Source organism: Monodelphis domestica, chromosome 1 (assembly GCF_027887165.1).
Source record: "Monodelphis domestica isolate mMonDom1 chromosome 1, mMonDom1.pri, whole genome shotgun sequence".
NCBI lineage: Eukaryota > Metazoa > Chordata > Mammalia > Didelphimorphia > Didelphidae > Monodelphis > Monodelphis domestica.
This window is the reverse complement of record NC_077227.1, coordinates 341,266,380-341,283,571: the sequence shown is the minus strand read 5'-3', so window position 1 is coordinate 341,283,571 and position 17,192 is coordinate 341,266,380. Positions and strand designations below refer to the sequence as shown.

Sequence of the window (17,192 nt, the reverse complement as noted above, 5' to 3'; positions counted from 1 at the left end):
CTATTTCATTAAATAGACATTTCCCCCCTAACTGATAGTATTACGTTCAGTTTTGGAGGGAAGGTGATTCTTGGTTATAAACCGACCTTCTTTTCATTCTAGAACACCATTTCCCAAGCCCTACAATCCTGGGGTATAGGAGCTCCCAAGTCCTATGTAATCTTGCTTGTAACTCCATGATACTTGAATTGTTCCTTTTTGGTTGTTTGAAGTATTTTCTCCTTGATATGGGAGCTCTAAAATTTATCTATAATATTCCTTAGAGTTTTCTTTTGGGAATCTCTTTCAGGAAGTAATCCATGGACATTTAATTTGTAGTTTACTTGCTGATTCAAGAATGCTGTGGCAGATTTCTGTGATAATTTCTTTTAATATGATGTCTAGGGTTTTTTTTTTATCATGGCATTCAGATAGTCCAATAATTTCTAAATTATCTCTTTTAGATCTATTTTTAGGTCAATTATTTTTCCAATAAGATATTTCATATTTTCTTCTATTTTTTCATTCTTTTGAAAAAAAAATTGAAAAAAAAATTCTTTTGTTTTTATTATTTCTTGGTGTCTTATATAGTCATTAGCTTCCACTTGCCCAGTTCAAATTCTTAAGTAATTTGTTTTTACATTATAATTATATATTACCTCCCTCCACTGCTGATTCAATCTCTCACAGGACCTGCTATATTGCACTGTTTCACTGTTGGGGCTCAGGTCTCACCACATGCTTACACTTTCTAGGCCCACTGGAGAGTTACACTGGGGCACAGAACTTTGAGGGGTGGCTGTAGGAGGTGCTCTGATCTGATAATTATATATTACCATATATAATTATAATTAATTCAAGAAATTATTTTTTCTTGTTCTTTTGAACCTCCTTTTTTATTTGGCCAATTCTTTTTAAAGCATTCTTCTCTTCAGTGGATTTTTTGGGCCTCATTTACTATTTGTTCAATTATGCTTTTTAAGGTATTATTTTCTTCTTGCATTGCTTTCATTTCATTTTTCTTTTACCTCTTTTATTTGATTTTTTAATTCTTCCAGTGCCTGACACCACTTCCCATTTTTCTTTGAAGTTTTGAATGTAGCTGCTTTGATCTCATTGATCAAAATTAATGCCTTCCTCTCCCTTGTCTCCATAATAATTTTCTATTATTGTGTGTGTGTGTGTGTGTGTGTGTGTGTGTGTGTGTGTGTTTATCTTTGCTTACTTTCCGCAGCCTTTTTCTTGACTTTTATTTTTATCTTAAAAGTAAGCTCTGTTTCCAGGATATGGGGAGGGCACTCTTTTGAATTTTGGTATTTTCTTGCTGTTACTCTTAGATCTAGTTTTGGGTTTCTATAATTTTTAATTCCTCCAAGGTGGTATGATAGCCCATGGGCTAAAAGCTCTGGATGCTTCCTTCCACTGCTGATTCAATCTCTCTTAGGACCTGTTATATTGCACTGTTGCACTGCTGAGGCTCAGGGTCTCACCACATGCTTGCACTTGCTAGACCCACTGGAGAGTTATGCTGGGGCACAGAACTTTGAGGGGTGGCTGTAGGAGGTGCTCTGATATTTTGCTTAGGCAAGGTCTCTGTGTCTTGCTGCTGGCCTGGGTCCAAGTTCAGATTTTAAACAGTAGAAGAGGGAGGTACCTCCACTGTTAGTATGGCCTTGTTTTAGACTGTGCTCCCTTGTTACCCCATTGAAAAATACTTTCTCTCACTACTTTCCAAGTTGTCTTCTGCAGGAAAATTGCCTCATGCTGTCCTTCTGTTAGTTCTGCCATTCTAGTAAACATTTTGAAGCTTTATTTTAAGGTTGATTTGATGGGATTTTCAGAGAGGTTCAGGGGCTTCTGCCTCCACTCTGCCATCTTGGCATTTGACCTTTGCTGTACTTCAAAGAAGGGAAAATGTGAAAAAGGAGTTTCAAATAATTAAACAGTTCCCACAAATGCATTTTATATAAATCATGAAAGAAGGATCCTCCAACAGGAGTACATACTCCTCTCAGTTGCTAGTCATCTGTGTGACAGCCATAATCATTAAGAACCAGTCATAGGAATTCCCTGTATGTTCTCAATAAGGTACCACTGTATCTGCTTTCTCTGAGAGAAATGCTTGCCAGATACCTCCTGACAAAAATCTACCTCTAAGTTTCTCAATCTGTAAGAGAAATTCAATATTTTCAAGTGTTGTTGGGAAAAACACTTTATAAACTTCAGGGAGAAGTCTGAATTATCATGAAGTAGACTGCCTCCCACTCACATCTCACCACAAAACTCCTTCATTTCATGCTACCTCCTCCAAGGTTTGATGTGTTATTTGTGGTCAGCATTTATTAAAATTTACCACCCAAATCTCTATCAATTATTCTGTGCCAGACCACGCCAAGATAATTCATGATACCAGAGCAAAAGGCATTTAATTAAGGCCAAATGCAAGGTAAATAGCAAGGAATTAAATCAGGTCATAAATGTTCCCAAGTTAATCTCTTTATCTTCTCAACACAGTGGGAAAGTAACATATCACTCAAGGCAGGGTGTTAGGGATTAGTTTCTATGGCAATCTCTGCTTAGTTACTTCCCTTTCAGTCCTGGGATAGCAGTTAGGGAATTGACCTTTTGAGAACTTAAAGTTCAAGGTATTTAATCTAAGGCTCTTCTTTCCTCACCACCAATCCTTCCTATGTTATCCTAGTTTTCATGGTCTGTCTCTACACTCTCAGGAGAATATAAATGTGGCTATTCCTTCTTGTGTCTTGAGGAGAAACTAGACTTGCTTGTACTTGGAACCTATTACTACCTATTTAATTACCAACTCCAGAAGATTCTCATTCCCTCTCTATTAAATTCCTTTTCCTTTATTGGGGAAAATTTGGCCCAATACATTCTGGGTGATGTTGCTTGCAGTCTTCTCGAAAGTATAGTCCTTAGAATTTCTTTGCAATTAATAAAGCTCTCTCTTACTCCCAAGTATCAAAAGAACATGGATACACCCCTCTGCCATTATTGATATTATTATCATGATGATTATATAATCACAGGGCTGGCTTCAACAAACTATCCCCAATTGTGGAAACTTGAAAAAAATCTTATATCCACTAAATAATAATTTTTCCATGGAAAACAAATGTTAGAGCCAGGGTTAATGGAACCAATGAATCTCAGATTAGTAATAAATGTTAGAAGTCTTCTAACTGACTCTCTTTACAATAACCCTGAAAAGTGAACATCTATCCAATTCTTGAACACCTCCAATGAAAGGGAGCCCACTACTTCCTGAGGCAACCCATTTCACTTTTGGATGGCCCTTATTACCAGGAAGTTTTTCTTAAAAGGAATTCAAATTGGCCCCTCTATAACTTCCACCAGTTGTTCCTAGTTCTGCTCCTGAAGCAATGATTACATTGGACTCCTCCAAGTCTTCTCTTTAGACTAAACAGTCCTGGTTTCTAGAGCTGGTTTTCTTATGTGATAAGCTAGTGATGGTGAACCTTTTAGAGACCAATTGCCCAAACTGCAACCCTCACAAGCATGTGAGCCACCCCCTTATCCCAGACAGGGTAGGGAAGTGTCCCCATTGGGATGTTGGGAAGAGGGTGTGGAAGAGAGAAATGCTAAAATGGCAGCAGAGTTTTGTCTTGGGTTTTTTTTTTCATGAGATAGCTTTGTAAAATCCAGTCTTTTCATTCATTTTAGCATTTCTCTCTTCTACAAGGGGCAGGTAATGTGAAAAATGCCCTCAGGTGTGGTAGAGAGGGGGAGGAAAGCAGCCCCCTCCTGAACATGTTTCCATAGGTTCACCAACATGGTGATAGGCTCAAATCTCTACTTTAGTTTCCTCTCTTCCGAGCACACTACATTTTGCCATTGACTTTCATAAACTGAACATAATATTCCACATATGGTCAATCTAGGATAGAGCACTGTGGGATGAGCATTCAGGACACATTGGTTCTTTTTAGGCAACCCAAGATCACTTTAGTTTTTTTGGATGCCAAGAAATAATGTTGGCTCATACTCAGTGTGCTCTTGACTAAACCTCAATTTTTCTATATTTGATGTCTAGCCACTTTTTTATGCTATTGTAAGGAATTCTATCCCTTTAAGATCCTTTTGCTGAGGAGCAGTGAATTTGATAAAGAAGGAAGAAAAAGTGATTGTTGTATGAAGGAAGATATTTATTTTAATTTGTCAAAGGATGTAATATTGTTCTTATGGATTGACATTGGAGACCTCATATGAATATTATTTTAGAATATATGTATGAAGAAAGACAACTTTCAGATGGGATTTTGGACAGTTTTGGAATCTAGAGAGTTGAGGACTTGACTATTTTTGTTAACAATAAGGAGTGGTACCTCACTTGGGTAGGAAAATTCTAATAATAGCTAGCATTGATATAACACCTTAAGGATTGCAAAGACTTTATATATGTCAATTTTGTTTGGTCCTCACAACATTCCAGGGAGGTATGTGTTAGTACTAGTCCAATTTTATAGTCCCCAATATGGGGAAACTGAGGCTGAAAGAAGGTAAGTGACTTTCCCAGAGTTAAAAAGTTAGAAAGTGCCTGAGGCAGGGTTCAAATTCAGGTTTTCCTAACTCCCAATCCAACATTCTCTATATTCACTACACCACTTAGTTACCTCATTAAAATAACTTTTATATGGTATTTCATTGGTTTGCTAAGTGCTTTGATTTTTTAATGTAAATTATTTCCCCAATCCTCCAGATAGGAAAATGGAGGCATTTCTGTAGGGGTTCATGGCTAGCATGGATCTGAGGTAGAATTTGCACACAAATCTTTCTGACTCAGGCTGAACAATCCATGCATTCCACCACCTTGAACAGTTATAAAGAGGCAGATAAAGATCGCTCATTTATTAAAACCTAAAGAATTAAAAAAAAGTAACACAGTTTCAAGGGACCAAAGATATATCATTTGCATATAAATTTTTATTTCCACATTTTACCCCTAAAAAGGATAAAACTAATAAAGGAATCATAAACATTTGGAGTCTGAAGTATGATTTTAAACAACTAATCATTTGATAGGGGAAATCAGGGTGAGTTGTGACTTGTTAAAGGTGAGTCATTCATATTCAGGAGGCTCTCATTTAATGTCACTGAGCACAGAAGATGAAAAGGGGAAGAGATACAGGGGCAGCAGCAACCAGGAAAGTGGAAGGGGGTTCTGAAAAGGTTCTCTGTTGAAACTATGGCACCTGGAAGTAGGCTGCTGAGAGAAAGTTTCAGCTGAATGATTCCCAATTGGTCAGACATTGATTTCATTGGCTAAAAGTTCCAGGGGCAGTCATTGACTTCACTACCTCTCTCTTCTGCCCCCTCTGGCTTGAGAAGGAGCTGCAAAGGGGGTTTTACAACCCTGGTATCTGGGTGAGCTGGCTTAAAGAGGGAAGAGGAACTGTATTGCTGTAAGGACCATTTTGACTGGGCAGCGTCACATCTGGGTGAATGAATACTTGCCTGGACTGACTTGGATAGCCCAGAGATATACAATTTGAGGAATTTGATAGCTGTCTTGTAGAAAGAGAACTATTTACATTAAGACCTAATATTTTCCAAATCCTCTTTTAAGGGAAATGGTTTATTGAACAAGTTTGCAAAGACTATGACCTAGTAGAGAAAAGAGGATTTTCTTCCTCTGAAGTGTGGTAAGGATCAGGTGGGACTGAGATGTTTCTGAATGGACCAATAACAGTGAAGCCTGCAGTTGTTTGTGAGTGACCCTAAGTTCATGAGTTTTCCTTCCTCTTGTGTTTTCCTGTCAGGTTTCTATAATATATATCTACAGTTTAGCATAGCTATTGAGTATATTGGGAAGAGTTTGACCTGGGTTTATATGTATATTTTAATTTATTTTTATTATTTATACCTTTGTTTTAATACAGTAACATCTATAATATTATATGTCATATTATGGGTATGTATTATAATTTCTATTTTTACTTTAATATATTAGCATCTATAATATAATTATATGTTATATTATGACATAATTATATTATTATAATATATAATATATATCAATATATACAATATACATATATAAATATGATATAATTATAACATAATTATATTACAATAATACATTAACACCTATGATGATATAATTATATTATATGTATCATAATTTATTTTAATTAGTTATACCTTTGCGTTAATATATTAGCATCTATAATATAGTAATTATAGCATAATCAGAATATACTAGCACCAATAATTATATATAATGACATATATAATTATCTTTATTATTTATACCTTTGCTTTATTAGTATCTATAATGTTATTCTACTATAAGATTAGCATTATGTGAATATTATATTTATATTTTTACTTTGATATATTAACATCTATATTATTTATTTTTCCTTATTGTTAAGAAAATGGTTATGGTTAATGTGACATTATTGTGAGTCCCTGATTATATGCATTTCACACAATATGTGGATGTGTTGCTTTGTGAGGGACCCTGTTGATAAAAAGTATATTGAATGGGATTTCAAGTAGTGAATAGGAGAAGTGTATTCCCCCCAACAGGATTACTCTAGAACTCTGAGGAAGTTTGAATGTAACATTGTGGTGGTGGTCTGTCTCTAAGAACTTAGACCTGCTAGTGTGAGAACAGGTTAGAGGATCAAGCAGAACCCACAGAGAAGTAGGGGTGTTTAACACACTTAGCCAAAAGGTGTGAGGTCCTAAGTGTGACATTGTGGGGGTGTTTATCTCTCACTTTGGTGACTAGATTCCACACTAACACAGTCAAATTACATTGTAGGAGTGTTAAATGAGAAAATACACTGGTATTATGCTACATTTGTAGATTCAACTCTTTGGACACAAATATAAGCCTTAAATGCATTCCTTTAAAATAGTCCAGATTAGACTTGTCCCATTATTTTCCACTTTATCTTTAGCAAGGATCTTTTTGGATTCTGATTCTATAATCTGACAAGTTAGCTATTCCTCCCAATTTAGCATGTACTATAGATTTGATAAACATATCATCCAAGTCATTGTTAAAATATTTAACAGCAAAAGGTAGAGGACAAGTCCCAGGCACTCTCTGTCCCCCAAGCATAAAAATGTAATTATGCTTTCCTTACCTCCTTTTGGAATCCTTTATTTCATTCAAAGTTCTACTCATTTGAAACCTCCTACAGGAAGCCTTTCCTTATGATTCCTAGGTGATATAGTAGATAGCATCCTGGACCTGGAGTTAGGAAGATGGGATTTTAAATCCCTTTACTTCAAAATTGTGTGTCCCTGAGCAGTTCATTTAATTTCTTTCAACCTCAGTTCCTGCAACTGTAAAATAGAGATAATAATTTCACTTAACTCTCAGGATGGTTAAAAACAAAGCACTTTGCAGACCGTAAAGCTTTATATAAATGCCAACAATTATTATTCTCCCCCAACTTTGGTATGTATTTCATAGATACTTGTTTATGTGTATATTATTTCCTTAATAGAATGTAAGCTCTCAGATGGCAGGTACTCTTTTATTTTTTGTCTTTCTATCCCCAGTGCCCACCACAGACTCAGGCACATAGTAGGTCCCTAGGTTTAAAGCAAAACATTTATTGGTGTGTAAGGAGCAACTAGATGGTACAGTAGATAGAGTGCTAGACCTGGAGTCAGGAATATTCAACTTTGTGAGTTTAAATCTGCTCTCAGATACTTACTAGCCATGTGACCCTGGGCAAATTATTTAACCTCTGCTTTAATACACTGGAGAAAGAAAAGCAAACCACTCTAGTATCTTTGCCAAGAAAATCCTATGGAGAGCATTGACATCCATAGGACCTCTTTGTCTCAGTTTCCTCACCTGTAAAGTAAGCTAGAGAAGGAAATGGCAAACCACTGTAGTATCTTTGCCAAGAAAACCCCAAATAGGGTCATGAAAAGCCAGATACAACTTCAAAAAAATGATTGAACAACAACAAAACCCCACAATAATAACTGTATAAGAAGGAGGTAGCTAGGTGGCTCAATGGATAGAACTCTGGGGCCCGGAGTCAGAAAGACTTAACTTCAAATCCAGCCTAGGGAAATCACTTAACCTCTGCTTTAATCCACTGGAGAAAGAAATGACAAACCACTCCTGTGTCTTTGCCAAAAAAACTCCATGGACAGCATTGATGTCCATAGGATCAAGAAGGATCAGATATGACTGAATGACTGAACAGCAAATTGTACAAGAAAGTTTCCAGTCATAAAATATATTACAAATATTGGAAAGATTATTTGGCATGCATCATCTTTTTGTTTTTAAACAAGTTTTCAGTGGGTTTTACTGAAAAGGCAGTTATTTGGTTTGATGGCAAATTCTTGAAAGTCAGTTAATCACACATTCTTTGAGGGCTTCAATTTCTTCCTCTGTAAAATCAACAGAATGGATTACTGTAGGTGAATTGTCATAATCCATTCAGAGCTAAGATTCATAGGATCATAAGACTACAAGTTAAAAGGGATCTTAAAGGGAATCTCCTACAACCTTGCATTTCATGGATGAGAAAACCGAGACCCAGGAAAGTGAAGTAACAAATAGTAAGGGCCAGAGCTGCGATCTCAATCTGGGGGTTCCAAACCCAGATCTTTTGGTCACTGTAGCAGGTTTAGCAAATGAATTCATCAGAGAGGGAAGGGGCTATAGCAGAATTCTTGCTAGGGCAAGGAGAATTGGGGTAATCTGGGAAACTATCTGGGTACTATGTAGCTGCAAAAAAGTAACTCTAAGGCAGCAACCAGAAAAAGGAGGTAAAAATGATGCCAGTAGAGATCTTGGACATCCTAAAATATATCCAATCTGCCCATAAACCTCCCCCACTCTGGAATCATTATTCCCTATCAAGTTATTTGTTCCTCTTGGTACTTCCTCTCCCCCCCCCCCTTAAATCTGTCTTTGTCCTAGCAACCTAAGTCAGAAAGCTAGGTAGTGTGCTAGACATAGATCCAGGATGCCCTAAATCTGAATGCTGTCTTACTAGGTGTGTGACCCTGGAGCCTAAACCTTTCTTCAGCCTCAGTTTCCCCATTTATAAAATGGGGATAATAATAGCATCCACTTCACAGGATTGTTGTGAAGGCTCAGAGGAGACAATTTTTGTCAATCATTTTGTTAACTTGAAAGTGCCATACAAATATTAGTTGTTATTTTTATTAAAACTCTTCCTTTCCATCTTAGAATCAATACTGTGAAGTGAGCCAAGCCCAAAGAGCAGTAAGGGATAGACAATGAGGGTTAAGTGACTTGCCCAGGGTCACACAGCTTAGAAGTATTTGAGATTACTTTGGAACCCAGATATTAGTTATCATTAACCTGATTTCATTGGATCATATTATCAGACATTTAGAGTTGGAAGATACCTTACCAGACATTTAGTCCAATTCTCTCATTTTACAGATGAGGAAATGAAAGCCCAAAGATGTTAAGTGAATTACTCAAGGATATGCAGGTACTAAATGACAGAGGAAGGATTTGAACCCAGCAACCCCAATTCCAAATCCAATGTTGTTTTCACTGTTCCACAATTTCATCTATCTACAGATGCTGGTTGAAAGAACCAACCCACTTGGCTTATTTCCACATCATGATACTTCAGAAAGTATGACAAATTTGGGACTAGAATGGGTAAATGAGAACAACTTGTTCCAATGGGTATGAAGGTGGCTTAAAATCTTGACTTGGGTGGAAGTTGAATTTAAGAGAGGCAGAGTTGTACAGAATTGTCCAATCCTTATATGGCAGAAGCTCAAGGTCTTTGGCCGTCCTGGTTAATCTCTTCTGGATATTCTTAAGCTCATTGATGTTTTTCCTAAAATATGGTTTTTGAATTTCCCGTAGGACCATAGATTTTGTGCCACAGGGACGTAGAGTTCATGTAGAACAGCTCTCTCATTTTATAAATAAAGAAACTGAAATCCAGGATAAATGACTTGTCCAAGGTCACACAGCTAGTAAGTAAAAGGATCACAGTCAGAACTCAGGTTCTCTACCTGCAAATCCAATGTTTTCACCACTATATTTATTTCCTTGTTTAGGAGCCATTTAAGGCTTTTGAAGTTAGCTGTGTTGTGATCAAATTAATAGTAAGGAAATATTTGAAGGATGAAGGAAGGAGAATGCATCTGAAAGCAGAAGGTTAGAGTGCTACTGTAATTGTCCTTATAGGTGGTAATAATGGCCTGTATTCTAGAGAAGGTGAATAGGTAGGATTGATATTGACAATATTTGACAAGTTTTAAAATTTATCAGGTATGGGACTTGAGAAGGGAAGACTCTATAGGACTGGTATCAAATTAAAATAGAAACAGGTTCATTAAATTATACATAAGAATTCCTGTGGAATTCATATTGGCTTAGAAAACCACATGTTTATATATTTCTTTTTTTATTACTTTCCCAACACATTAAAATCTGATAGCTGCTACATTTTAATCTGGTTCAGGCAGCACTCAAGAGTGTTGTGGGTCACATGTGGCCTGCAGGCTGTGTGCTTGACATTTCTGGACTATAGTAACATGAAGGTTTCCAACCAAAGGTAATGATAGTGCAATTGATCATTTAAAAACCAGGAGGAAAAAATCTGGCAAAGTCAAGATTTTATAGAAAAGAGAAAAGGTTTAGTTTCAGAATTGCTGCATTTGAGGTGTTAATGGGACATTGAGCTGGAGATAAGAATCCCCACAGCTCAGAAATGGAAAGGACTTTAGGAATCAGCCCTTCGTACCATTAGAAATTAAAAATCTGAGCTCAGGAGAGAGGTTAGGGCTAGAGATAAAGACTTGATTTGTTGTTTAGATTTTTTTTTCAGTCTTTTCTGACTCTTCATGACCCCATTTGGAGTTTTCTTGGCAAAGATACAGGAAATAATTTGTCATTTCCTTCTCCAACTCATTTTATAGATTAGAAAATTGAGGGAAACAGTGGTGACTTGGTCAGGGTCACCCAGCTCATAAATGTCTCATATTGGATTTGACCTCACAAAGATAAATCTTCCTGACTTCAGGCCCAGCACTCTATCCACTGTGCCACTTAGCTGCCCATAGATCTGATATCAGGGGTTTGTTTTTAGAAAGCAACTTCCTGTGTATGGACTGACGGACTAGAATTAAATGCTTATTTCCTGCATCTTCTAAACCTAGTCTTGTATATAATGGAAATTTATATTCACAATAACAATCCTGAGGCTCTACAGTTCTGACTTTGCTCAGTGAAATCTTCATTAAGATGAAATGTTAGCATTTGACCATTTTCCTTCCAAAAGGGACTTCAAGTTTATAGTTAGAGAATACCATAGATAATGTAGTCTGCCATAGACTAGACCAGTGATGGCAAACCTCTTAGAGACCAAGTGCCCAAACTGCAACCCCCACCTTACCCCAGACAGGGGAGGGAGGAAACTCTCCCATTGGACTGCTGGGCAGAGAGGTGAGTAATGGGAGAAATGTCCTCAGTTGCATGTGGAAAGGAGGAAGGGAGCAGCTCCCTCCAGCATGATGTGTGCCATAGGTTCACCAACATGGGATTAGACTCTTCCCCCCCTCAAGTGTTTTGTCTACATTGTCCTAGAGACAGAAAGTGAGGCATTTCTTTTCTTTTCTTTTTTTAAACCCTTACCTTCCATCTTAGAATCAATACTATGTACTGGTTCCAAGGCAGAAATGCGGTAAGTGTTAGGCAACGAGAATTAAGTGACTTGTCCAAGATCACAAAACTAGGAAGTGTCTGAGGGCAGATTCGAACCTAGAACCTCCCATCTCTAGGTCTGCCTCTCAATCCACTAAACTACCCAGCTTCCCCCTAGAGACATTTCTTTCCTTCTTTCTTTCTTTCTTTCTTTCTTTCTTTCTTTCTTTCTTTCTTTCTTTCTTTCTTTCTTTCTTTCTTTCTTTCTTTCTTTCTTTCTTTCTTTCTTTCTTTCTTTCTTTCTTTCTTTCTTTCTTTCTTTCTTTCTTTCTTTCTTTCTTTCTTTCTTTTGTTGAAAAATTTATTTATTCAATTTAGAACATTATTCCTTAGTTACAAGAATCATATTCTTTCCCTCCCCTCCCCCTCCCCCCACCCTTCTCGTTGCTGATGTGCAATTCCACTGGGTTTTACATGTGTCCTTGATCAGAACCTATTTCCATATTGTTGATGTTTTCACTAGGGTGATCCTTTAGAGTCTACATCCCCAGCCATATCTCCTTTGACCCATGTGATCAAGCAGTTGTTTTTCTTCTGCATTTCTACTCCCACAGTTCTTCCTCTGGGTGTGAATAGCGTTCTTTCTCATAAGTCCCTCAGAATTGTCCTGGATCATTGTGTTGCTGCTAGTAGAGAAGTCCATGACATTCGATTGTGCCACAGTGTATCAGTATCTGTGTATAAGATTCTCCTGGTTCTGCTCCTCTCACTCCACATCAATTCCTGGAGGTCAGTCCAGTTCACATGGAATTCCCCCTGGAGCCATTCCTAATGAATATAATTTTTCTGTTTTATAGCAGACACCCAGTGAAGAATGCTTGTTTCTGGAGAGGTTGGAGGAGAATCATTACAACACCTACACATCGAAGAAGCATGCAGAGAAAAATTGGTTTGTTGGTCTCAAGAAGAATGGAAGCTGCAAAAAGGGTCCCAGGACTCACTACGGCCAGAAAGCCATCCTGTTCCTTCCCCTCCCTGTGTCCTCTGAGTAAGGAAATCTAAATCAGGTGTTGGCCACTCCAGAACAATCCCAGGAATCTCAAACACCTCTTTCCCCCACTTCTGGAGCTCTGAATGTCCCTTTGCCTATTGGGTAGCCTGGCCCTGCGATTAACAGCCACCTCTATTTGCAAGCTATGTGCTTTTAAATTCCTAGTCCCTCTTATGCAAAGCTGTTTGCGCTAGTAAAACCCGGCACAAATGGACCAAAATGCTGCTAGGGCCAACAGGCCAGGCTGTCCCGGGCTGTGTTTTGATTTTCCATTGTTATGTGGATCTCAGCAGCAGGACAGGCCTCTCAAATGCAAAGGTGCATGCATGGGGCCAAATGAAGTGTGTTAAGGGGCATGCCAAATGAGTCATTAGTAACTGCATACAATTCCTCTCTGAGGGAGCAAACCCCATCTGCTCTTTTCCCCAAACACCTGGCTCAAAGCCCTCTTCCTTTTAACACCCCACAAATATTAACAGAGTAACTTATTACAAGATTGGGGGTGGGCCACCCACAGAAAGCAGGATCAGGGATGCAGAACCAAGTGGATGTGAAAGGACTGTAAATGGGAAAGGCCAGACAAGAATCCTCTGGAAGGGGGAGAAGGGAATAATTGAGAGAAATCTTTATGCTTCTTTAACCTTACAAGGTATTAAGAAGAATGTTGCTGGGAAGGCAAGATACCAAAGAAGGGTTTTAGATTGGGCACAAGATGAGGCTGATCTGAAAGAGCAGGAAAATCAAGCACTGATCAGTTAAGGGGAAGATTGTAAAAAAGGGGGAAATCTACTGTCCAGTATCCTTCAAGCAGGAGGAGTTCAGAAAAGAGAAGGAAGGAAAAAGTAACTATATAAATAGAGGAGCCTTTCACCCTTTAGGAACAGAAGTCAGAGTATTATAGAGCTAGAAAAGACCTTAGAGGTTATTTAATCTAGTCTCCAGAGGAAACCGAGGCCAAGATCAGTTAAGTGAGTTGCCGGAGGTGACCACGTAGCTAGTAAATAGTAGAGGCAAGATTTGATTTCTGGTTCCCTGACTCCAAATCCAGTGTTCTTCCCACTACATAGAGTCTGTAGACCCTGGTGTGTAGAGATGTTGGGAACCTTAATGAATGTGAATGAGCAGAAGAGAGCTAAGGAGCTGCAGAATAACTCTGAGTCCTGAAATTCCAATGAAACTTTGCAAAGAGACCATCTCCCTTTCAACCAGTCACCTGAAATTGAAAACTCCTACTTTTAGGGGGTTCCCCAACCACTTCAAGGAACTGTTTATCATACATATGCCTACATTAAAAAAAAGTGAAAGCAAGTAATAAAACAGAATTGTAGCATAGGATGTAGGGTACCAATATCCAGTAATGGGTCATTCTTCTTTCATGATTTCACAGAAGAGTCCAGCAGACTGTCCAACCTTAGTTTGGCTTCTCCCAGGATCTCATTGCCATGGCAGCCCACTCCCAGGGTCATGACTGCACTGACCAGGGCTGCCACCCCTGCCTGACCACCACCAACTCAGCATATTTGCCCCAGTTTCAAAGATGTAACTAGGAATTCCAGCACCCAGGGAAAGTAAAGAATGTCTATGTGTGGATTGAAGGCAATGTACATTATCAATATAATTTGTCCCCGGACCTAATGTGGGCAATTTATTCTTGTTAAAGTTACATTGGTTCTACCGTGGGGAAAGAGAGCATGGCCTAGAGGGACAAGACCACTAAGGTGGGATTGGTCAAGGCAGTGAAGGAAAAGGAATGGGAGTAGGAATGATTCCCATGAACAGGGCTCTGGAGGAGGACTGTAGCAAGCACGAAGGATGCCTCCCTCCCAAGATGTTGGTATTCTAGCCACTCCATGCTAATTGTCGTTCTGCCAGGCACAAAAATTCCTAGTTCCTGCTCTAGAAAAAATATTGACTTCAAGTCCTCCACTAACGGTGAGAGAGTACCTTTTGGGCAGTATCTAGAGGACAAAAATGCACTCTTCACAAAGGGTACAACTCTACCAAAGGCATAGTATTTCCATTATTATTAATATGCTTCTTGCTTGAAGTAAACCCTGAACCACGTGGCTAGCAGACTAGTACAAATATTCCTCATCTCTGACTTACAATACTGGTATCTTGTTAAATAACTTTACTATTCCATATTATTTATTGAGAGCATACATTTTAATCACATACATAATCTAGAAACCACCTGCAGTTAAACCTCATTAGTATTCACTTATTAAGGATGACGGCAATATCATATGATAGTCAATTCTCTAGAACTCATATTATGCTTACTCACAGAAGAAGAATCTCTTTCTCTGTCTTTGGTTTCCATTGTGCTGCTATGAATTCTCTATCAGAAAAAAAGGGTATCTTGTCTAAGACAGAGGAGAACAACAGCCCATCTTTGAGCAAGGTCTCATGGACCTTGAACAAAGCTTGTTTGAAGCTTCCATCACAGGTTTTTGTGAGAGAGCTGAGCCAATGCAAAGTGAGAAAACACCTTAGCAACAGGACTGTCACATTCAGATTGGAAGGAAAGCTTACAGCTCCCAGAAAAGGTGTTTAAAGTCACCGTGCTGCTGAATAATTCAAATAAAGTGGCTAAGACTGTAATTAATGATGCCACACTACACTCCTTTCCCTTCTGTGATCTCCCTTTATCCTTTCACATCAATTATCCCATTCAGTCCTTTAATAAACCCCACCAAGGAGCTAGGAATGATAGTACAATCTTGGATAATATCTCTTTGCCATTCTATCTGTGCCAGATTAAATTTATCCAAAGAGGAAATTCAAGGGATTTCTAATAGTCTGTAATGATCTGTTGTTGAGCTTAGCTCACGAATCATTAAATGCTGTTGCTAACTAATGAGGAAAGACTGTGATTTTAGAGGCAGACCCAGTTGCTTATTGTCACAGAACCCATTGTGATGCTGCCATTAATCCAGTAATTTACTTCTTTCTTGACTGTGCTCTGGACCAAAGCTACAGCTAGAAGAAGCTAGAGAATCAAAGGACTGTGGACTAAAAGCTAGAAGTGACCACAGAAAGCCATCTAGGTCAGCTTCTCCTAAATGTTATGGATAAGATACTGAGGCCCAGAAGGGTCAAGGGTCACAGATTTAGAAAATAACATAACTGGGATTTGCACCCAGGGCCTCAGGCTCTAGACCCATTACTGTTTCTATGGCACCGCTCTGCCAGTACTTGAGACTCCACCACCCTGAAGCAGAGTTTTTTCCATAAACTGATTCAGTTTGCTTTCATGACTAACAAAAATCTATAGGGACATGGGGTGACAACAATTTGGGACACAGTTGCCAAGTCATGTGACCTGGCTGCTTTGTGCCTGGGATGACTCATTCTGCATTAACACCAAATTTTGCCATTACGAGCTCTCCCAGGGCATGATGCTTGTTATATAAGAAACATATTGCAGATCTAATCCTTTCTGTTATGCAAAAATTGGTGGCCTGATTCATTCATTTTATTCGGTTGACTGAGGAAATGAAATTGAGTACCAGATGTCCCGTTCTCTAAAGATCTAGCAGTTTCCATCAGTGGAAAAAGCTCATGTTATCACCTAATATAATGTCCCCTCCTTAGATCTTCCAAGGGCGAGTCAGGCCAAGAGGATAGCTTTCTAATTACAAAAAGAAAAATTACCCAAACCTACTGGTCTTGGGCTTGACTCCTTCTTTCCTTGCTCCATTTGGAACTTTCTCTGGTTTATTATTGAGAATGGCTCCCCTCCCATTATTTTTTATTTCCCTTATGTGTATCCTTGTCTCTGACCTGTCTGTAACATGTCCCTGTTTGTAAATCCATCCCATGATGTAGTATTTTACATTCCTGTCCTATTTACTTGTCAAGAGCCCTTGTGTTTTCAATTGCTTAGTATTGTTACTTTTTTCTCCAGCCATGGTGACAGATGTGGCCCCTTTGGGACCAACAATGCACAAAGCAGGTGCAAGACAGTTGACATGGGCTAGGGTGCAGGCTGGAGCTAAAGCAGAAGCTTTCCTTTGAATGATGGGAAACTGACTAGTCCTCATAAGGTATGAAAGTGAGGGCCTGGACTCTGTACCCAGCTAAGGGGCTGTAGGTAAAGTCTAGCCATGGAAATGTGTGGTTCTCCTTTTTGTATGTGTGACTCAGCACCTTACCAAAACTCAATAAAAGTTCAATAATGGAATAACTCTCTGAGAATGCCTTTATTATTCCTGTATGTAATGTCCAGTTAGCTTTCCACTAAAGGATCTTTCTCACTATCATTGACATGAAAATACTTTTTTAAAATTAAAAAAAAATTGTATTTTCTATTCCTTTTATTTTTATTTCAATTACATGTAGAAATAATTTTTTAACAATGCTTTCTGACTTTTTGCAATTCAAATACCCCACCCCAGGACAGTAAACACTGATTTGGGTTATTCCAGTGTTGTCATACAATAAAAATTTCCTTATTTCTCACATCACAAAAGAAGACACATATTGTACATGTAAGAA

General features: G+C 38.4%; 1 protein-coding gene across 4 annotated transcripts in view; it reads left to right on the top strand.

Annotated features, from left to right (window-relative positions):
* Positions 1-16,881, top strand: part of FGF1 (fibroblast growth factor 1) — a 167,411-nt gene extending 150,530 nt beyond the window's left edge. For all 4 annotated transcript variants that reach the window (XM_056821848.1, XM_007473807.3, XM_007473805.2 and 1 more), the window contains one exon: positions 12,499-16,881. In XM_056821848.1, coding sequence (XP_056677826.1) covers positions 12,499-12,693 — 195 coding nt within the window. In that variant the 3' untranslated portion in view covers positions 12,694-16,881. The remainder of the gene's footprint in view (positions 1-12,498) is intronic.
* The last annotated feature ends 311 nt before the right edge of the window (positions 16,882-17,192 follow it).